The sequence below is a fragment of the Microtus oregoni genome, unplaced genomic scaffold (assembly GCF_018167655.1).
Source record: "Microtus oregoni isolate MIOR12 unplaced genomic scaffold, Mior012 000012F_ref0000307, whole genome shotgun sequence".
Classification (NCBI taxonomy): domain Eukaryota; kingdom Metazoa; phylum Chordata; class Mammalia; order Rodentia; family Cricetidae; genus Microtus; species Microtus oregoni.
In genome coordinates this window covers 32,558,398-32,580,621 of record NW_024543071.1, presented here as the reverse complement: position 1 = coordinate 32,580,621, position 22,224 = coordinate 32,558,398, and the positions used below count along the sequence as shown (strand labels likewise).

The window sequence follows — 22,224 nt, the reverse complement described above, 5'->3', positions numbered from 1 at the left end:
CCTGGGGGAGGGGAAGGCTGGAAATAAAGAGATTTAGCAGATCTGCTCAGTGCATTATTTAGGGGGTTTCTAAGGGAGAAAGGAACCGTGTGTACAAAAGCGCCAAATCTCAAGTGTGTGCCACCACGCCGGCTTTGCACTGATTCAAAGACAGAAACCAGGACTTACCGATCGAAGTTTTGGGGGTGCAAAGGTAAAAAAGTCCAAGAATACTTTATGAACCAGTGAGTGCTTAATCACAGCTTCCCTGCAAACGGAAGGGAAGACAGTCAGATCTAGCGAAACAGCAACACAAAGACAGGTAACTTAAGATCATCTAAACAAGTGAAATGTTTTTTACTAAATATAATCTGCCATAAATCAAGTTTATCTTTCAACAATGCTAAGATGTTTAGTGTGGTTTAGTGTCATCACGACTGAGAGCAGCATATGAATTTCCAGGCTCTATAGCAAGATGATGCACTGGTCCCAGCAGGTTCTACCTCATCAGAACAAGGACAGCTGCAGTGTAGCCCCACCCCCAGTATTGGATACCTCATTAAAAATTCACAGGTAGACCCATTACTCGTGGTTATTTTCTGTCAATCATTCTGCAAAATGTCTCAGAATCATAAATAATTTCAGCAGCAGTACGATTTGAATGAACGACAGCAGTGCCACCAGCAGCGACAACCCCTAATCATCTACACCCCAATACGATGTGTGGTAAGTTCAGGAGTGCAGTGCTAGCTGATGTTCAAGATCAAGAACATGGAAGTTCACATAAAACACGCAGACACACTACAGAAACGAACACCTTGATGAACAAAGCACTCCTCCAAGGGCTTTGCAAATATTTTAACCTATTTCATCTTCATAAAAACCTTACAAATAATGTGGTATTATCACTTCAGTTCCACAGGTCTGGAAACCAGGCCCAGAGAGGTGAAGTTGTCCACGTACACGCAGGATTAGGGGGTAAGGGGACATGTTATCAGGAGTCACAGTCACCCTGCCTGGTCCCAGCAGCTTTGCTTTGCTCCCAACCATTTTGTAAGGTACCAAAGACGTGGTGACAGCAAGTACAAACTTGTCTATAGTGCAGTTTAAACAACCAACAGGGTAAACTACTTAACATACAAAGGCTCAGTCAACACTTTGAAAAAAAAAGGTTTTATCACTTTAAAAATGTTGATAAGCCACCATAAAAAGTTAGCCAATAAGATACAACATTAAGAAGAGCCACATCTACCTGCATCAAGAATAGTTTCAAACAAAATGTTTTATACTCTTATTTATGCTAGATTATTAACAGTGTGGAGGAAAATGTCTCCTCTCTGGCAAGGATTCTGTAAAATGTGGCTCCTTCAAAGACCTATTTCAATCTGTAATAAAAACCCGTCTTACTTTTGGGCCATGGGAGTCAGAATCTGCTTCATCTCATCCATAATAAGCTCCAGCTTTCCTGGCTGCACCTCCAGCACCTTGTCCAGAGTTGGGTGATCAGCCGACTGAAACAGAACAATAACCAAATGTCTCCCGATGCCATCACTTCCGGACAAGTAAGAACTCGAGCCACGTTAAAACAAGTTTAAAGTAATTTTGTGATGTTTTCCATTTCTAGAGTGAATGCCCACAGAGTAACTCCTCGTGATCTGATTCCCTGCCTGCACATCTGCCAGTGTGTGAGCATCCCTGCAGAGGGTCAGCTCTAGCCATGGATATAAAACCTGCTGACACTTAAGACTCCCCATAAAACAACAAAGTATTTATATATGATCCATACGATCCTTCGGTATATTTTAAACCATCTCAAGGCTACTTACATGACATAACAAAACACAAATGCTCAATAAATAGTTATTATACTATGTTGTTTACAGAACAATAAGGAACATAATCTATACATGTCCAGTACAGACATACTTTTCATTTCTTCCCCCTTTGGTTTTTCAATAGAGGGTTTCTCTGTGTAGCCCTGGCTGTCCTAGAACTTGCTTTGTAAAACAGGCTGGCCTCGAACTCACAGAGATCCACCTGCCTCTGCCTCCAAAACGCTGGGATTAAAGGCGTGCACCACCACCACCCAGCTGTGTCCCAAGGTTTGAAATAGGTCCTCCAGCAGTACTAGTCCCATCACTGGTTGGTCCCAGAATCAACTTCTGTATTTCAGGTTCCTAGAACCCTCCCTCTCCAGATCCAATCCAGACAAAGGCAAGGCAAAACTGGAAAGAAACTGGAGACAGTCACAAAAGGAGGCGCAGTGCCCCTCGGCCAGAGCTGGCTACGGAGCAGCGGTACCACTCGCTCACTACAGCAGTCTTTGATCTCACTGACTTCAGGAAGAGACCACTGAAGCATCGCATACACAGCTGGAAGCAATAAAAATAGACCGATCTAAAGACAGCCTTCTGAGGGAGAAAGCACCGAGTGACCACTTGTTCCCTACTGCAAGGACATAATCCAAGAGAACAAAAATACAAATAAAATCCTGAAGGACTAGCTTGGTAAAAACACATCTCATATACAGGACATTGACACTTAATGACCACACAGAAAAATAAATACACAGGGTAAGAACTTGTAGAAAGGGCACCTTGTAAAGCTGAAACGTGTTCCCATAGAGCTCTTCTGTCAGCATGTTCCTCTGTTCCAAAATGGCCTTGTCATTGTACGCATACTCCACGATGGCCGATGCCTCCGAGTGCCGCAGCATCTTCCTCACGTGACCTTTAAAACTTCTGATTATCTCTGCTATCTGAGGTTTACTCCTAAAGTCAATAGGAACACAGAAAAAGTAAGTGAGAGAAGGCTGGGTAACAATACAGCCACGCTTACTTCTCCAAAGGCCAACTCATCAGTATTGGTGTTAGAGGGGAGTTCTCCTATGTGGGGAGGCTGGTAGTGAGCAAATTTTTAAGGCTTAGAAGTAGGCTATAATCCTTGGTGAGAAAGCCTGGCTCTGCTAACCAGCTCAACGAGCCAAGCAGATTTTTTTCTTAATTTATTATGGGCAGCACTGGGGATTGAACTGAGGACTTCATGCATGCAAGGCAAATAAATGCTCTATCACTAAGCTACAGCCCCAAGCCTATGGTCTTACAACTTCTCTAGGCCTCAGCTTCTTCATTCACAAAATAGGAGCGCAGCTGCTGTGAGAACTGGACGGACTAAGATGCATCAAGAATGGTGACCAGCACACAGAAGGTGCCCTGGTCGTTCCTTAAACTAGCCCACAAGGAAAGTTAGGAAAGGACAGTCAAGGAGGAAACAGAAATAAACTATTTTCTTTAAAAAAAAATTATTCTAAAGCATTTGAAAAGCTAATAATAGCCAGGAATGGTTAGGAAAAAAATGTTATCAATTGTATGTCACTTATTTTTTTTGCTGCTATCACATCTGGTACATCTCACACCAGAAAGGCTGGTCTAGCTAGGTACCAACAGCATGTCATTATAAAATCATCCTTGACACGTGCTGACACAATGACCTACCGCAGAGTCTGCTCACCTGTCCCTCTCAACTTTCTACCCCGAATACTAGTAATCAAAGTTAATTATCCCAATGCTTTGTTCTTTAACTTAAATATATGAAACAGGACCTCAACAATGGGAGAAGGCAGCACCATGATCTTAGTTGGTTTCAGTTATTATTTTAAGGTGTGGTGCTCTAGGAAGACCACAAGTGTCTGGAGGCGATTACAAAGACCAGAGATTTTAAAGTAGCATTTGGGTAACAATGAATCCACAAAACCAAAAGCCAAGGGAAAAATTACACTTTATACCAACTTACCCATACATGAGAAATTTCTTGACGATATTCCTGGAATATTTGGCTTTACTTAGTTCAACCAAGTCACCTGGTGGAGAAAACAAAACATCCCAATGACCTGGCTTATTCACTTCAGTTCTCCAGGAAAAAAAAAAAAAAAAAAAAAAGGAAAGAAATAAACACACACATGATTCTGGAACACAGCTCACTCTACTTGGCTCAGGCAAAGAAACAGAGCAACAAAAACATTCTTGAAGAAAATATGAAACTACTCTCCAGAATATCCTTCAGCCTTACAACTTTATCAAAAACTATAAAAATACAACAATACCTTGCAATTCTTCAAAAGCCTGCTTCCTCTGCTCTTCATTCCCATACTGGATGAAGCACTGGATCACGCGTGTTGAGTCGTGTGCAAAGGCAATCTGTAGGCAAACAGTTGGGACTTTCTAGACTCAGACTGTCTGAACCAGCTTGTTTCTACTAGTTACACTATTTCTTACAACGTACACTTTTTTCAGCTTAAACTGCACTCGCCTGCTTGAGACAGAGATAAGTTAATTATGTAGTGAAGTACTGTCTGGCTTCACTTCCTATCACATTTCATAGCTGAAACAAATGCAAGAGACAGAAAAGTCTATCACCTTTGAAATTCCAGTCCTAATTGAAAGTCCACTCACAAGGTCTACACGGACTGTGCTTTCATGGCCTTTAAGGCTGCCAGGCACAGATGTGGAGCAGACCAGTCCTGAAGTGCTGTTGCCAAATACACAGGACATGCTTCCCGAGAACCGAGAACCCGGGATTTCTTTAAGAGTTGGAACCGCAAGCACAGCATACTCACAGTTTTGATTTTCCCTTGGATCAGCTTCTGCAAGTCACTCATCAGCTTCACTCTCTTTCCCTTGTCACAGTCCTTCCTGCAGAGGAAGCGCAGCCGAAGCTACTTGAAACACGAAAACCAAATCGCATGCAATACATGTTCACTAGTTCAGGGTGGTTTCTCTGACATTAAAATTATTCTGGAGCAGTCAAACAAAAGTAATTTTCTCACAGGCAGAAACTCATCTCACAAGGTATAATTTAATGCATCAATCTAAATCTTAAGAGCCAGAACCTCAGAAGCAAAGAAAAATAATAGAACAATCTAAGATAGCAAACATCTCAAAACCTAGCTGATAAGAGATTGTCCTTCATTTTCTGAGAAATCTTTCAGGATAGCTATCAAATCCATTTGACTCCCGTCATTTCCATAAAGCTATCTGACACTATCCTAATGATTGCATACATTGCTGCACTCAGCGGACACCCACACTGCTGCCGGGACAGGGGCTGAGCATGCATTAAAAAAAAAAAAAAAAAAAAACAGGTGCTGTCTGATGTGTAGGACGCCTGCCTGCTTACAGGACAAATCTTAGTGTTTCCCTAGTCTTGGCCAGACTAATAACAGCACTGTCAGGCGCCAGTACCTTCTCAAGCTCTCCCAGATGTGCTTCGCTCGAACCACAATGTCATAGTTGGTCTTATCACTGAGCTGCCTGCTCTGCTTCAGCTCCTTCTTCTTCTTTTTGAAGTCATCCCATTTGGGTTTCTTGGCTGCTGATTCTAGAATTAGATTCAAAGCATTTAACATTCCGAATACTATACAAATATGAATTTAGTACAGAGGGTGGTCATCAATGTTCTACAAGGTGAAGATATAAGCTGGTAGTGAGGCTCAGTGGTAGAGCACACGCATGATGTGAGAAGGCCATATTCTATCTGTTGCTTTCATTGATTAATTAATAAAGAAACTGCTTGGCCTGATAGGTCAGAACATAGGTGGGTGGAGTAGACAGAATAGAATGCTGAGAAGAAGGGAAGTGAGGTCAGACAAGATGAAGCCAGCTGCCAGGTCAGACATGCTGAATCTTTCCTGGTAAGACACCACCTCATGGTGCTACACAGATTATTAGAAATGGGTTAAGCAAATTATGAGAGTTAGCCAAGAAGAGGCTAGAGCTAATGGGCCAAGCAGTGTTTAAAAGAATACAGTTTGTGTGTTGTTATTTCGGGGCATAAGCTAGCCAGGCGGCCGGGAGCCAGGCGGGAATGCAGCCCCGCCGCTCCTTCTACACACGCACTTCAATACAGACATCAAAAATAAAATAGAATCGAAAGTAAAAAGCCACTCTTCTGAGAGCTGTTGCGCATTGTTTAATTCTTAGAGTGTGAGGTAGGTAAGTCTTTGATCACCCCCTCCATGCTAGGGACCACACATTAAATCATTCACCCAAGACCACCTGGGGCTAGAAATAAGATACAAATCCAGGGACAAGCTACAGGTGCCTTTCACTCATGACAATACATAGCAAGCTTCTACAGATTGATGACAGAAACATTGAGTATCTACCTATTCCTGCATCTTTGAAATTTAATTATGTTATCAATTAAACAGTAACAAAACCAACAAGATAGATGAAATGAATATTTCACTAGAGTATTATTTATATGAGTATCTCCCCCCAAATTTTTTGGAATTTAGTTATTTCTATATATTTCCCTATCTATGATTATAAAATTCACTCACTGCAAAAAAAAAAAGTAAGAAAGTAAACTGAGTCATACGGAAACAGAGGTATAAATACCAACTATTTTCTTCTTGCCACTTTCCTTCTGTTTTAATCTTTAAAATGCAAGAATCTATATTTAACATTATTAGTCTCTTCATTCCCCATTAAAACTACCAGACAAACTACAAAAGGAGGGAAAAGAGAAACCTGGAACAAATATTGGGCCTGGGGCAAGGAAGAAAAAACTAAAAACACAAAGAGGGAAAAAAACCCACACAAAACAGAGCAGGGACTGCAACGGGGAAAGGTCTTGGAGACACTGAGAAACAACAAAATTCCCATTCCTCTCCTGAACCTCAAGCATGCTGTCCCTCCTACAACAAGTAACCTTAAGAAAACTGAAGACTAAGGAGCAGACCGGAAGGCTAGATAGAAAATGTGCCAGGCAGTAATCTCGGCGGATAGTTAGGGGGCACTGTAAGAATACACACTGTAGTAGGGAAATAAACCGAGAAAACACATCGGGACAGGATGGGATGTGTAGGTCAGTATGAAGGAGCTATTCGCTGGAAACCAATAAGGGACAAGGCACCATGGGGCCATGATGTACAACCGGGCATATGCTGGTGAGGAGTGAGTCCGTGGACATCGTGAGAGAGAGAATGGCATCTCATGTCGATGTCAAAGAGAAACCCCAGGAACAATTCTCATCAGGGAGCAAACTGTCCTGAAGGAATGAAATGGCAGGATCCACCAGGTGATACAGCGCATCCACAGCTACTGCTGCATGGGAACCATCAGACGAGTCGATCATTAGCCTGGTCTGGGTCCCCGTGAGAGCCGAGTCTACAGAGCTCTTAATTCAGCATGCCTGACACCTGACCTGGAGAACTGTGTCTTAAGGCCAGCTTCTACGACTAGCTCACTGACTTTAAAACTACCTATCCCCCAACACAATGAATGAAAGCTAGCTGGACATGACAGTGCATGCAGGTGGATCTGTGAGTTCAAAGCCAGCCTGGTCTACAAGGTGAGTTCCAGGCCACCCAGAGCTACACAGTGAGGCAGTGTCTTAAAAAAAAAAAAAAGAAAAGAAAAGAAAAAAAGGTAAATATCTGATGAGCGAACAAGGAAACTCAGCTTGGCATTCAGAAAAGAATGTTTTCAGTTCCCTGAAAAAGACACAATTCAGGTTAATTGCCCAATTATCTGGCAAAAGAAAGAAAGATTTCTAAGCATGAGAAAGTTCAAAACATTTTGGATTCATTTTACTCGTGTTTTGCTTGTATGCATGTGCGCGTCCCACAAGTATGCTCGGTGCCGGAGGTCAGAAGAGGACACTCAACACCTTGAACTGGAGTTACGGAGGGTTGTGAGGCGCCATATAGGTGCTAGGAATCGAACTCGGGTATTCTGCAAGAACAGGTGCTCCTAACTGCTGAGCCAGCTCACCAGCATCAGAATGAGAGATTTCAGGAAACATGCTGTTGTGTACTTTAGCCCACCCACCCCCAATATCTCCTTCCTTCCACTCCAAAACGTTGCTTTCTAGGAACAAGGACAGGCAGCCTCTGACACAGCAGAGGTCCAGCTACCCACTGGCCCGGGAAGGCTTCTGCGAAGACTCTAAGAGCTAGACTTACCATCACTTTTACCATCTGGCTGGAATTTCCTCTTCTTGTTGAATTTATTTGGCTTCTGGAATTTGTCCTTTGGTCCTTTGCCCCCCTGTGGCTTGTTCTTGAACTGTTTCACACCCTTTTTGCCAGGTTTGGTGGCGCCTTTCTCAAAGTTCTTAGATGTGACTTTAGGCCCGCCTTCCTTACCAGCTTTCCTCGGGATGGTCTTTGAAGAACTGGAATCTAGTGATGACATAGGTTCATATTAGTTCACTGATCATGAGCCTAAAGCTCTGGTATCCATTCAACTGTATGCTGCAGAGAACCACAAGCTTTTCAACAGCCTTACTCTCAAATATACATTAACCCTTTTGAATAAATTGGTATTTAAATAGTCAAACCAAAATTAAGAGAAAACTCTTCTAATCAGAAAACTGAATAGGCTAAGCAGGGGAGTGGTAGCTCACACCTTTAATCCCAGCACTCAGGAGGCAAAGGCAGGCAAATCTCTGTTAGTTCGAGGCCAGTCTGGTCTACAGAGTGAGTTCCAGAACAGCAAGGGCTACACAGAGAAACCGTGTCTCAAACCCCTACCCAAAACAAAACAAAACAAACCTATATAGGTTAGTCGTATAAACACTGGAAAGTAGAGGAATTAATAATAAGCTATAAGTTACCTCCTAGAAATAAACAATATGATTAGCATGGCATATTTCTGCAGTTTTAAGCATATGCTAGATAAAATATTATGTACCTTTCCATTTTGTCTTATTAGCCCTATTATCAATATCTGTATTAAAATCTCAATGACCAATAAGAGTTCAGATAAGAACAAAATGAACAGTTACTGAAATTAAGAAAGCGTATCATAGAAATGAACTAAAATGTACTTCTGGAAATGTCTAATTTTGAGAAAAAAATTAAAGTCTATAATAAAAGTATTTGGCTAAAATTTTTAGTCTAAAAGCTTATACACATCTAACAAATAGGATGACAATAACAATAGATATGCCTTAAGACCATTACAAGGGAAAGCGGAAGACTGCCTAGCACACAGTTATCTCTATGTGCCTGGATTCTTCTACTCTGTGACACTGACCCCTGATGGAGAAACAGAGACATTACCGTTTGGAATTCAGAAGGCAAAAGCTGAGCGGACTCCCAGCCCCAGCTCCTCAAGCAGTAAAAGGCAATGCACAGCAAATGAGAGGCCACATACACCGCTGACACGGAGGATCTCTTACAAATAGAGCATGCCTCAATCATTGCGACAATTTCTTGAAAGCTGAAGTTCCACAAGAAATAGGTTATCTTGTGGACGGTAGCGGTGACTTCCTTCTACCATGTTTACTGCAATCCCAGCCCACGAAGAGGGCGGCACCAGCTACAAACCTTGCCCCCCTAAATCACATCGTCAAGGTAATCAGCGCATGTAGGCAAGCTCTCTTACCACTGTTTTTATGAAATCTATTCTTTCCCTGTGCTGTCTTTGGCCTCTGTCCCGTGAATTTTTTCTTCTCTTTGACTTCCATCATAGCAAGTCTGGAAAACCAAAACCAACAACAGTCATGAAACAGTCAGTGCAGCATATAGTCCTTGAGGTCAGACAGTATAAACCATCCAGCATAGCCTGGGGGTTCTCAAGTCCACCAAGTACACATGTACTCTACGACAATAAAACAGAGGGCGGAAAAGACACCAACACAAGAACTCAGGACATGTACACGCCCTGGCTAGTGTGTGACACTCCTGGAGGCAACACCGAAGCATCAGCACTGGCTACAGATCACTTTAAGGATAAACACTACTGTCTGAAGCTTTTAATGGGAGGGCTTGCTGATGAATCATCATTTGATTTCTTGGGCATCTACCTTACAAGGTCAAGAATCAGCAAGGTGTATTTAGCACATATTGCAACTTAATGAGAGAAAATCCAATAAAGCTAAAACAAAGGCTACTGGACAACTGTTTTACAGGCAGCTGGATGACTGGCTGACCTCCAAGTCACGGAACTATTTAGTATTTATTGGGAGGGACATGCCCAATGTTGTCACCTGTTGGGTTCAGTGGCCTTCACTGAGCATATGTAAAATAAGAGCCCTCACCAACTGACAAGCTGTGCAAGCAGAACATATGTGGATACAAAGGCAAACGCCACCAGGCTCATGTCTACATTCTGAAAAGTAACATGCTCGCCCACTTCTAAATGACCATAAGGGTCAACTGCAAGAATTCCTAGAAAGTGTTTCCAGATTAGACACTTCCATTCACGAATTAATTTCCTGCTAGATATGTTCACACACCTACGATTTTAGCTTGAAGAGATTGAGGCAGAAGGATCATTGTGAGTTCAATGCCACCATGGCAACATAAACTGGAGGCCAATCTGGGATACACAGTAAGATACTGTTTCAAAAAAAAATGATTAATTTCTCAGGACACTAGACTGTCTTGGGAAGAAAAAAAAACAGGGTTCCAGGTTAAATATTTGAGGAATAGTAAATTAAACAGTAATAGTCAGCAAGTAAGAAAAGATTTTCCAAGTTCTTTTTTTTTTTGGGGGGGGGGGTCGAGACAGGGTTTCTCTGTAGCTTTGGATCCTGTCCTGGAATTTCCAAGTTCTTAATTTGCTACTATGAACTACCCACTGGAACACTGCCCTGGGTTCAATGCCCAGAACCCCACAAAAGGGTATAGTGATGTGTATCTAAATTCAGTACTGGAGCCACTCAGTATCCTATGGGCATTTTAAATCATAGTCACTTTATCACTCTGCAAGATAAAACACTTGCATTTCTGCATGCAGGTTTCATGCAGGGACCACATTCTAACCAACTGTGCCACTGGCCCTTACATGTAGGTGTCTAACTATATCTTTATTTACATACTAAGCCTGCATATTTTATTTTAAAACAATGTGTCTTACAGAAGAGTTAAAAAGATAGGGAGCCTTTAGGTCATTTATCCAGCATCTCCTCTTGTTAACATATGACATTGTAATGAAACTAAAAAAATTAACACTAGTATAACAAGGTTTATTTGGGTATCAATTTCCTATCCATGTCCTCTTCCTATTCCAACATACAGTTAAGCAAGCCATCATGCCTCCTCTGTATTTTGCAGGTTATGTCCCCTTTAAGATTAAGATTTATTATTAGGCCAGACAGTGATGGTGCATGCCTTCAATCCCAGCACTCAAGAGGCAGAGGCAGGCATGTTCAAGGCCAGCCTGGTCTACAGAGCAAGTTCCAAGACAAGCTCCAAGCTACTGAAAAACCTTGTCTCGTAAAACAAAAAACAAAACAAAACAAAACAAAAAAAAAAGATTTTCACCATTAGACTGAGGTTATGCTTGGAGTGTTTGTGTTCTCACAGCACCATAGGAAATGTAGCAGTCATGATTTTCTCCTGAAGTTAATCAATCTTGATCACTCAGAACAGTATTTACCAAGTTTCTTCACTTCAAATTAACTGTTAGCTAACCCAAATGCAAAGACAAGCATATTAGGTTTTTCCTTCCTAGACCTACAGCCCTGTGTACCCGGACACTGGTTGATTTTGCACATAACCGGCACCTTACACTTAAAACACAATTCTCTGCATTCCCACTGCAAACCACCTCTAGGGCAGCGCATCTCTTTCTCTCCCTGCCCATTCTCACCGTAGCCAATGGGCCATCATATATTTTACTGCTCAAAGAGAAAGCCCAAGCATTGCCCCTGATATTTACTTCTTTGTGTGTTAATCATCTTGATATTCCCTTAAATACCTTTATCTCCACTACCAATACTCAATACAAACCAACAAAAATCTCCTTACCGAACTTGCAAATTAAGTATCTTTTTGTTTTTAAGAGAATCAAGGCCTGTCACGAGCCTCCCCCTCGCCTTTTTCTAAGAACCTTTCAACATTGTATATGCTTAGGAACACAAAGAACAATGCTTCCCATTACACGAGAATACAGAAACGACACCATGGCCTCCAAACTTCTACCTTTCCCTTTATCCTGTCCGCGGGACTTCTAACTCGGACCTCCGGGACTTACCCCATAGCCCTAGCTTAAAACACTCTTGTCTCTCATCATGCTTTAGGTCTCAGTTTATGGATCACTTCTTCGGTTTTTCCTGCACTACTCCTATGGACAAAGTCTGTCTGTCACAGGACGGGCAGGGTGACCGTGACCCGCAGCGGCCGGAGTTTGAAAGCGAAGCTCGTTTTCCTAGTTCTGCGCTAAGCAACGTAACTGAGAGGGTTTAACCCCTGCCCTCGCCAGGCTCCCGCCAATCCCCCAAATCCGAGCCATAAAAACCAGCGGGAACGCCGCCGTCGTGGCGGATCTGAACTCGCCCGCTCGCCCATGACCCCGCAAACTCTCCCCGCTCCAGAGCGGCTGGCGGGAGCTTGCACCGCACAGCCTGCAACACTCATCCCGCAGCACTCACCGTACACGTGGGGCAGAAGCTCGCAGCCAGCCACTTTCCGTTGCTTCCGCTTCCGCGTTTTGCCCCGCCCCGAGTCCTCTGATTGTGTTCTTCCGCCTCGGTGCTTGGGGTCAACGGACGGAGCGTGAGAGGAAATACGAAGTTCGTAGTTTCTATTGGTCCACCCTCGCCACACCTCCTATGCTGGACTGCGCGAGGTTTGGCCCTTGAAGGGATCCGTCCGAGGGAAGACCAATCCTTGGCGCGGGAAAGTGACGTTTGAGCCTGCGGATTCTGGGAAAGCCTCAGGCTCTCGCGAGGGTCTCCCCTTAACTCTGCCGCCCCGGATAGGTTGGCGTAGCTCGTGTGTTGGAGTGTGTAGGTCTGCGTCTCTTTTTCCTCCTGAGGGATAAAAGCTCTCCCGGAGTCGGTTCTAGTGTGATCCTGTTAACAAACCCCATCTTTCCCGTATTACCCACTCTCTGAATCTCTGGGCAAACTAGTCAGTCCCTCGGCAATCAACCTAAGTGTAAAGAGCGGAGCCCAGTAAGTGACCGTGCAAAGCTTTCCATAGGGGTTTGGAGTTTCAAACGCGACCCTTTCTCGCACACTTTCTTTTCTTCCCCCTTAGGATATGTATTTACGCTATTGTTCAATTCTACCGAGAAAGCAAAAATCGTGAGGCTGGAGAGAGACTCAGTATTTTCTCCTCTTGGAGAGGACCTGGGTTCGAGTCCCAGCACCTGCATGGCGGGTCTCTGTAAATTCGGTTCCAAGGGATCTCACGACCCCTTCTGGCCTCTTGTGACACCGCACACACTTGGTGTACTTGGACATGGAGGCAAAATACTCATACACATTAAAAGAAAACCGAACAAACTTGATCATGCTGAACAAGAGAACCGTATTGCCTAACGGCTTTGAAATACAGGCGTTGGTCGGGCGGGACCCCCTTTGGAGCCCTAAGGAATGAACGAATGTCCCATGTATCTGCAGCATCTGGTGGCCCGGGCGATCCTTGGCTTATAGTTACCTGGTTTGGGCCCTCTGCTTTCCTTTCTTCTGCATCTTTGTTTGTTGTAAGAACGCTTGTCCTTTTGTTTGATAGCTCGAAAACAAGCTTGGAGACCATAATCCCCTGTGGACCCTGCCTCCTGTGTCTCTAATAACACAACTATTTTAAGAAGGTGGAATACACCATAGTTGATCCTTCTTAGAATTAACATGCAAAGAGGAGGAAGGATGAATCACAACGGCCTCTCAATATTTAAAATACCGTATTATACTGTTAAAAGAGGCTTATGAAAATTCCTTAAATGCTACATGAAAGGGATGGAGTAGCAGGGCTTTATTGTGGTCCATCGAGGAAAGGCAATAAATGTCCTGGTAAAGTATGGCTAATTTATTAATTTTTTTTTACTTTAATTAACAAAAATGTTGAGTTGAAGATTTTCTGACTCAGGGACCTGAGGCATAACTCTGGTACTGGGTGGAGACATACTCTAAATTGATGCAAAGATAAATTTAGGAAAATGTATTAGCCCCTCCACAGTTAATCCAAATGGGCCTGTCAAACTTCTGGGCAGGGAATGCACCTCAGAAAGCTATCTGTTCCGGAAATGTAACAAAATATGATCAACCTAAAGGCATGTTAAGATGGGAGGCAAAACTTACACTTATGAATATCCCAGAAGTTTCTCCCCCAAGACAGTTGCTCACCAACCCTCACTCAGCCTGCTTGCTTTCTGAATTACAACTAACTTTTCCATCTCCTTTTTTTTTACTCATTTTGTAAGCAAGCCCCCAATTAAATGCTTTCCTTTATAAGTTATCATGGTCATGGTGTCGTTTCACAGCAATACAACGGTGACTAAGACACTGACCTTAAGAATTTCTGACATTCCAACTCACTCAGTAACTTGCCCTTTGAGACATTCAGCTTGAGAAGCACAATACATAAGCTAGGGCAGTTCTCTGGCTAGAATCCATACTTACATCTCAGGTCCCCATCCCACTGCTCAGCACACAGATTTCACAAATACTTGTCTGCCTTTGTTGTGACAAGTTCATCCCCCTCCAAGTGTGTGCAGGGCATGAGAGTAGAATGGAGACTGGGGCGTGCAGGTCTTTGAAGGGAGACGGGAACGAAAGGAAATGATGGGAGATTTGTGACAGGAAACCAGAGTAATATTTGAGAGGAAGGCAACCAGAAGGCAGATTTTTCTGTCCCACCAGCTAGCTCCCAAATGACGTGGAGTTTTATTAATTATGAAATCTTGGTCAGTATCTTAGGCTTGTTTCTAACTAGTTCTTATAACTTAAATTAACCCGTATCTTTTAATCTACATTCTTTTACATGGCTCGGCTACCTTTATTTTGTAAAGCCCATGCTGCTTGCTCTGCATCCCCGCATCTCCTTGTGACTCCACCTTTTTCTTCCCAGCATTCCCTCTGCCCCGAAAATCCTGCCTAGCTGTTGGCCATTTGCCTTTTTATTAAACCAATCAAAGTGATACATATTCACAGTGTACAAAAAGATTTTTTCACAACAAGAAAGAGAAGGAGAGGTGCTATGCAGAAAACATTGAAAGGTAAATAAAAGCTATATATACACAAACTTATGTATAAAATTTCACAATGAAAACAATTGCTTTTTATGCTAACTTTAAAAAGAAAAAAGTAATTTTGAAGGTGACCTTTTGTCATTTAGTGAAGAAAGGGAATACACTGGTTTCGGTTCCAATAGCTGAATTCCAAATCCAATGTGAACTGCTTTAATTAACTAGACTCTGTCTATTATTACTTTCTTTGGGGGGGGGTGAGACAGAGTGTAACAGCCCTTGCCATCCTAGAACTCACTTTGCAGACCAGGCTGGCCTAGAACTCACAGAGATACACCTGCCTCTGCTTCCTCCTGAATTCTGGTTTAAAGGTGTATGCCACCACAACCAGCTTCCATTAGTTCTTTGATAAATGTTGAATAGAGGAGAAAAAGAAACAAGAACTCAAGGCCTGCAGGAGCCTGGTCTGCACTGTCTCCTGAGCAGACACTGCAGTGAGGATCTGGATGCTCAGAAAGCCCGGACAGAAAAGGAGTTACAGGACACACTCCACAAGACAGTCTGGGAATATATGTCTTCAATTCCTGAGACAAGCACCCCACCTTTTGGATGACACATCTAAGAAACTGCTTACATGTACACACTTAACTCATTTGCCTGTTCCTCAAGGAGAATAAAAACTTGTTATATACCAAAGCCCAATTATTAGTAGTGATGCATTTTAAATCAACTCTCTTAAGCTGCCAATGTGGATTAATATAGAAGTTTTGTTTGTTTGGAGTAAGAAAGTTTTTCATTTTTACAGAATAATACAAAAGAATTACATTCTCTGATTTTGTTTCTCACCCAGTAACTATCTATTCTTCATCTAACAATTTCAATGTAGATCTTCATATTTATAGACATCTTTGATGCTATAAAAGATTATAAAAGTTTCATATGTGGTTGGTGTAGGAGTTCCTTCTGTTTGTGTGTTGCTGTCATTGGATAATGAATAAAGAAACTCCCTTGGCCTAGTTGCTAGAACTTAGGTAGGCGGAATAGACAGAACTGAATGCTGGGAAGAAGGGCAGAGTGGCAGATGCCATGGACCTCCTGCTTGACGGATGCTGGTTAGAATCTTTCCGGTAAGCCACAGTCACATGGTGACACACAGATTTATAGAAATGGATTAAATTAAGATGTAAGAATTAGCCAATAAGAAGTTAGAACTAATGGGCCAGGCAATGTTTAAATGAATACAGTTTCTGTGTGATTATTTCAGGTGTAAGCTAGCCGGGCGGTCAGGATGACAAGCAGCCTGCTCCTCCTGTTACACGTGGTTAGATGAGTTTCTATCCCAAATGTAGGTCATTACTATAGCCATTAGAGTTCAGAGCACTGATATCCTAGTCTGCTATGGAATAATCCTTCTGTACACTATGTTGCTCTCATTGTTAATAAAACACTGATTGGCCAATAGGTAGGCAGGGTTTGGGGTATAGAGAGAACAGTGGGGAGGAGGACAGAGTCATGGGGAGTCACAAACCAGACAGAAGAAACAATGTGGGAAGTTCATAGATGAGGTAAATGAGCCTCAGGGCATCACATAGTTTAATAGATTAATAAAGAGGTTAATTTAAGTTGTAAGAGCTGGCTGGTGATAAGTCTAAGCTATTGGCTGAGCATTTATAATTAATATTAAGTCTGTGTAGTTATTTGGGAACTGTCTGACAGGATAGAAAAAGAAACAAATTCCGACAAATGGCCTTCCAATGTGGGGCCTGAATTTCCACATAAGGCATGAGAAAGCTAAAACAACAAAACTCCAGCAAACTAAGTAAGAATGCTTTCCTTAGCAAGGGCGCTGGCATCCCAGAACCTGGGGATTGAATGCAGTTCCTGGTTAATCAATGCAACTCTCAAAGAGGCCTGTAGGACATAGAGCTCATCGTCTCTCACAGACCAAGGCGTGTAGTAGATTATTTTTTCCAGACAGGGTTTCTCTGTAGCCTTGAAGCCTATCCTGGAACTAGCTCTTTTAGACCAGGCTGGCCTCGAACTCATAGAGATCCACCTGCTTCTACCTTTCGAGTGCTGGGATTAAAGGCATGCACCTCTACCGCCTGGCTCTAGCCACACTTCTTAGCAGTTTAAAGGCTCATGTGGTCAGAAAATGATAGAGATATGCAGTAAAGTCAGATTCAGATAGGAAAAAAGCTCTAAATAGGATACCAATGTATTTAACAACGGTGTAGGTGTAAGAGAGAAAAGAAAATGGGTATAGGCGTCATAGTAAGAACTAAATAGTTTAAAAATAATAATAGTCTTTAAAGAGAGAGTAAAAGTAATATTAAAAGAAATGTAAGATGGGAAATACAGAGCCTGGATCCTGTCTTATTGTGTTGGTTTGAAATGTTTTGAATGCTGGTGGGAAAATGACAAGTCTGAAAAACTTGGGATTGTGAACTGGTTCACTAAATTAAACCAAGTTAGATCCTTTTGGGCTATCTTAACTTTATTTTTTTAACTAATTAATTTATTTATTAAAGATTTCTGCCTCCTCCCCGCCACCGCCTCCCATTTTCCTCCTCCTCCCCCAACTAAGTCCCCCTCCCTTGTCAGCCCAAAGAGCAATCAGGGTTCCCTGCCCTGTGGGAAGTCCAAGGACCATCCACCTCCATCCAGGTCTAGTAAGGTGAGCATCCAAACTGCCTAGGCTCCCACAAAGCCAGTACATGCAGTAGGATCAAAAACCCATTGCCATTGTTCTTAAGTTCTCAGTAGTCCTCATTGTCTACTATGTTCAGTGAGTCCGGTTTTATCCCATGCTTTTTCAGACCCAGGCCAGCTGGCCTTGGTGAGTTCCCAATAGAACATCCCCATTGTCTCAGTGTGTGGGTGCACCCCTCGCGGTCCTGAGTTCCTTGCTTGTGCTCTCTCTCCTTCTGCTCCTGATTTGGACCTTGAGATTTCTGTCCGGTGTTCCAATGTGGGTCTCTGTCTCTGTCTTCTTTCATCGCTTGGTGAAGGATAATATTCAGGAGGATGCCTATATGTTTTTCTTTGGGTTCACCTTCTTATTTAGCTTCTCTAGGATCGCAAATTATAGGCTCAATGTCCTTTGTTTATGGCTAGAAACCAAATATGAGTGAGTACATCCCATGTTCCTCTTTTTGGGTCTGGCTTACCTCACTCAGGATAGTGTTTTCTATTTCTGTCCATTTGCATGCAAAATTCAAGAAATCATTGTTTTTTACTGCTGAGTAGTACTCTAACATATATATTCCATACTTTCTTCATCCATTCTTCCATTGAAGGGCATCTAGGTTGTTTCCAGGTTCTGGCTATTACAAAAAATGCTGCTATGAACATAGTAGAGCATATACTTTTGTTGTATGATAGGGCATCTCTTGGGTATATTCCCAAGAGTGGTATTGCTGGGTCCAGGGGTAGATTGATCCCGAATTTTCTGAGAAACTGCCACACTGCTTTCCAAAGTGATTGCACAAGTTTGCATTCCCACCAGCAATGGATGAGTGTACCCCTTTCTCCAGCAAAGGCTATCATTGGTGGTTTTTATTTTAGCCATTCTGACAGGTGTTAGATGGTATCTTAAAGTTGTCTTGATTTGCATTTCCCTGATCGCTAAGGAAGTTGAGCATGACCTTAAGTGTCTTTTGGCCATTTGAAGTTCTTCTGTTGAGAATTCTCTGTTCAGCTCAGTGCCCCATTTTATAAGTGGGTTCATTAGCCTTTTACGGTCTAGTTTCTTGAGTTCTTTATATATTTTGGAGATCAGACCTTTGTCAGTTGCGGGGTTGGTGAAGATCTTCTCCCAGTAAGTGGGTTGCCTTTTTGTCTTAGTGACAGTGTCCTTTGCTTTACAGAAGCTTCTCAGTCTCAGGAGGTCCCATTTATTCAATGATGCCCTTAATGTCTGTGCTGCTGGGGTTATACATAGGAAGTGGTCTCCTGTGCCCATGTGTTGTAGAGTACTTCCCACTTTCTCTTCTATCAGGTTCAGTGTGTTCGGACTGATATTGAGGTCTTTAATCCATTTGGACTTGAGTTTTGTGCATGGTGATAGATATGGATCTATTTTCATTCTTCTACAGATTGGCATCCAGTTTTGCCAGCACAATTTGTTGAAGATGCTCTCTTTTTTCCATTGTATACTTTTAGCTCCTTTATCGAAAATCAGGTGTTCATAGGGTTGTGGGTTAAAGTCAGGGTCTTCTATTCGATTCCATTGGTCGACCTCTCTGTTTTTATGCCAATGCCAAGCTGTTTTCAATACTGTAGCTCTGTAATAGAGTTTGAAGTCAGGGATGGTAATGCCTCCAGACGATCCTTTATTGTATTAGATTGTTTTCGCTATCCTGGGTTTTTTGTTTTTCCATATAAAGTTGATTATTGTCTCTCCAGATCTGTGAAGAATTTTGATGGGATTTTGATTGGGATTGCATTGAATCTATAGATTGCTTTTGGTAGAATTGCCATTTTTACTATGTTGATCCTCCCAATCCAAGAGCAAGGGAGATCCTTCCATTTTCTGGTATCCTCTTCAATTTCTTTCTTCAAAGACTTAAAAGTTTTTGTCAAATAGATCTTTCACTTCCTTGGTCAGAGTTACCCCAAGATATTTTATGCTATTTGTGGCTATCATGAAAGGTGATACTTCTCTGATTTCCCTCTCTGCTTCCTTATCTTTAGTGTATAGGAAGGCAACTGATTTTTTTGGAGTTGATCTTGTATCCTGCCACATTACTGAAGGTGTTTATCAGCTGTAGGAGTTCTTTGGTAGAGTTTTTGGGGTCACTTATGTATACTATCATATCATCTGCAAATAACGAAAGCTTAACTTCTTCCTTTCCAATACGAATCCTTTTGATCCCCTTATGTTGTCTTATTGCTATTGTTAAAACTTCAAGCACTATATTGAAGAGGTATGGAGAGAGTGGACATCCTTGTCGTGTTCCTGATTTTAGTGGGATAGCTTTGAGTTTTTCTCCATTTAATTTAATGTTAGCTGTCAGCTTGCTGTAAATAGCTTTTATTATATTTAGGTATGACCCTTGTATCCCTAATCTCTCCAAGACCTTTATCATAAAGGGGTGTTGAATTTTGTCGAATGCTTTTTCAGCATCTAATGAAATGATCATACGGTTTTTTTCTTTCAGTTTATTTATATTGTGGATTACATTGATAGATTTGTGTATGTTGAACCAGCCCTGCATCTCTGGGATGAAGCCTACTTGATCATAATGGATAATTTTTCTAATGTGTTCTTGGATTCAGTTTGCCAGTATTTTATTGAGAATTTTTGTGTCGATATTCATGAGTGTGATAGGCCTGTAATTCTCTTTCTTGGTTGGATCTTTGTGTAGTTTTGGTATCAGTGTAACTGTAGCCTCATAAAAGGAATTTGGCAATGACTCTTCTGTTTCTATATTGTGAAATACACTAAGGAGTATAGGTATTAGGTCTTCTTGGAAGTTCTGGTAGAATTCTGCATTGAAACCATCTGGTCCTGGGCTTCTTTTGGTAGGGAGATTTTTGATAACAGTTTCTAGTTCTTCGCGACTAACAGGTCTATTTTGATTGTTCACCTGGTTCTGGTTTAACTTTGGTATATGGTATTTATCTCAAAAAGTGTCCATTTCTTTTACATTTTCAGTTTTGTGGCATACAGGCTTTTGTAGTAAGATCTAATGATTCTCTGAATTTCCTCTGTGTCTGTGGTTATATCCCCCTTTTCATTTCTGATCTTATTTAATTGCATGTTCTCTCTCTGTCATTTAATTAGTTTGGATAGGGGTTTGTCAATCTTGTTGATATTCTCCAAAAACCAACTTTTTGTTTCATTGATTCTTTGGACTGTTTTCTTTGTTTCTATGTTGTTGATTTCAGCCCTCAGTTTGATTATTTCCAGTCTTCTACTCCTCCTGGGTGCGTCTCCTTCTTTTTTTTTTCTAGAGCTTTCAGGTGTGCTGTTAAGTCCCCAATGTATGCTTTCTCTGTTTTCTTTAAGTGGGCACTTAGTGCTATGAACTTTCCTCTTAGCACTGCTTTCATCGTGTCCCATAGGTTTGAGTATGTTATCTCTTTATTTTCATTAAATTCAAGGACGACTTTAATTTCTTTCTTAATTTCTTCCTTGACCCAGGTGTGGTTCAGTAGTTGACTGTTCAGTTTCCATGAGTTTGTTGGCTTTCTGGGGGTAGCATTGTTGTTGCCTTCTAACTTTAATCCGTGGTGATCTGATAAGACACAGGTGGACACTGATTTTTTTTTGTATCTGTGGAGGTTTCCTTTGTTTCTGAGTATGAGGTCAATTTTCGAGAAGGTACCATAAGCTGCAGAGAAGGTATATTCTTTCCTATTTGGGTGGAGTGTTCTATAGATGTCTGTTAAGTCCATTTGCTTCATTACCTCCAATAATTCTCTATTAGGTTTCTGTCTGATTGACCTGTCCATTGGAGAGAGAGGTGTGTTGAAGTATCCTACTACTAGTGTGTGTGGTTTGCCTTGAGTTCTAGTAATATATCTTTTACATAAGTGGGTGCTTTTATATTAGGGGCATAGATATTCAGGATTTAGACTTCATCCTGATGAATTGTTCCTGTTATGAGTATAAAGTGTCCATCTCGATCTCTTCTGATTGATTTTAGTTTGAAGTCAGTTTTGTTAGAAATTAGTATGGCCACATCTGCTTTTTTCTTGGGACCATTTGCTTGAAACACCTTTCCCCAACCTTTTACTCTGAGTAGATGCCTGTCTTTGTGGTTGAGATGTGTTTCTTGCAAACAGCAGAATGTTGGATCCTGTTTTCATATCCAATCTCTTAGCCTGTGCCCTTTTTAGGTGAATTGAGACCATTAATATTAAATGATATTAATTACCAGTGGTTGTTTACTCCGGTTATTCTTATTGTTTTTGGTAGTAGAGTTTGTGTGTCTTCCTTCTTTGAGTTGTGCTGGTGAGGGTCGCTAGATGCCTGAGTTATTGTAGGCAGTGTTGGCAATGTTGGATTCCTTGGGTTGTGATTTTCCTTCTATTACTTTTTGTAGGGCTGGAATTGTGGCTACGTATTGTTTAAATTTGTTCTTATCCTGGAATGTCTTGTTTTCTCCATTGATAGTGAATAATAGCTTGGCTGGGTATAGTAGTTTGGGTTTGCATTCATGGTCTCTTAGTTTCTGCAGTACCTCTATCCAGGACCTTCTGGCTTTTATGGTTTCCATAGATAAGTCAGGTGTAAGTCTGATTGGTTTACCTTCATAAGTTACTTGCCCTTTTTCCTTTGCAGCTCTTAATATTCTTTCTTTAACCTGTATAT

At 41.7% G+C, this 22,224-nt stretch overlaps 1 protein-coding gene across 3 annotated transcripts in view; it reads right to left on the bottom strand.

Moving 5' to 3' along the window:
• The window catches only part of Pum3 (pumilio RNA binding family member 3), a 34,485-nt gene extending 22,056 nt beyond the window's left edge, over positions 1-12,429 (bottom strand). Inside the window, exons 1-10 of one of the 3 annotated variants that reach the window (XR_005975251.1) lie at positions 11,967-12,123; positions 9,372-9,463; positions 7,946-8,164; positions 5,220-5,355; positions 4,595-4,670; positions 4,082-4,175; positions 3,772-3,838; positions 2,576-2,750; positions 1,387-1,490; positions 169-247 (exon numbers count right to left, since the gene is read on the bottom strand). Coding sequence is in view for 2 of the 3 variants with exons in the window: in XM_041661858.1 (XP_041517792.1) it covers positions 169-247; positions 1,387-1,490; positions 2,576-2,750; positions 3,772-3,838; positions 4,082-4,175; positions 4,595-4,670; positions 5,220-5,355; positions 7,946-8,164; positions 9,372-9,463; positions 11,967-11,971 (1,047 nt within the window). In the remaining variant the exon portion in view is untranslated. Of the gene's footprint in view, positions 1-168; positions 248-1,386; positions 1,491-2,575; positions 2,751-3,771; positions 3,839-4,081; positions 4,176-4,594; positions 4,671-5,219; positions 5,356-7,945; positions 8,165-9,371; positions 9,464-11,966; positions 12,124-12,363 lie in introns of those variants that run through there. The other 2 variants (XM_041661859.1, XM_041661858.1) reach the window with 2 other exon arrangements.
• Positions 12,430-22,224: the final 9,795 nt, after the last annotated feature.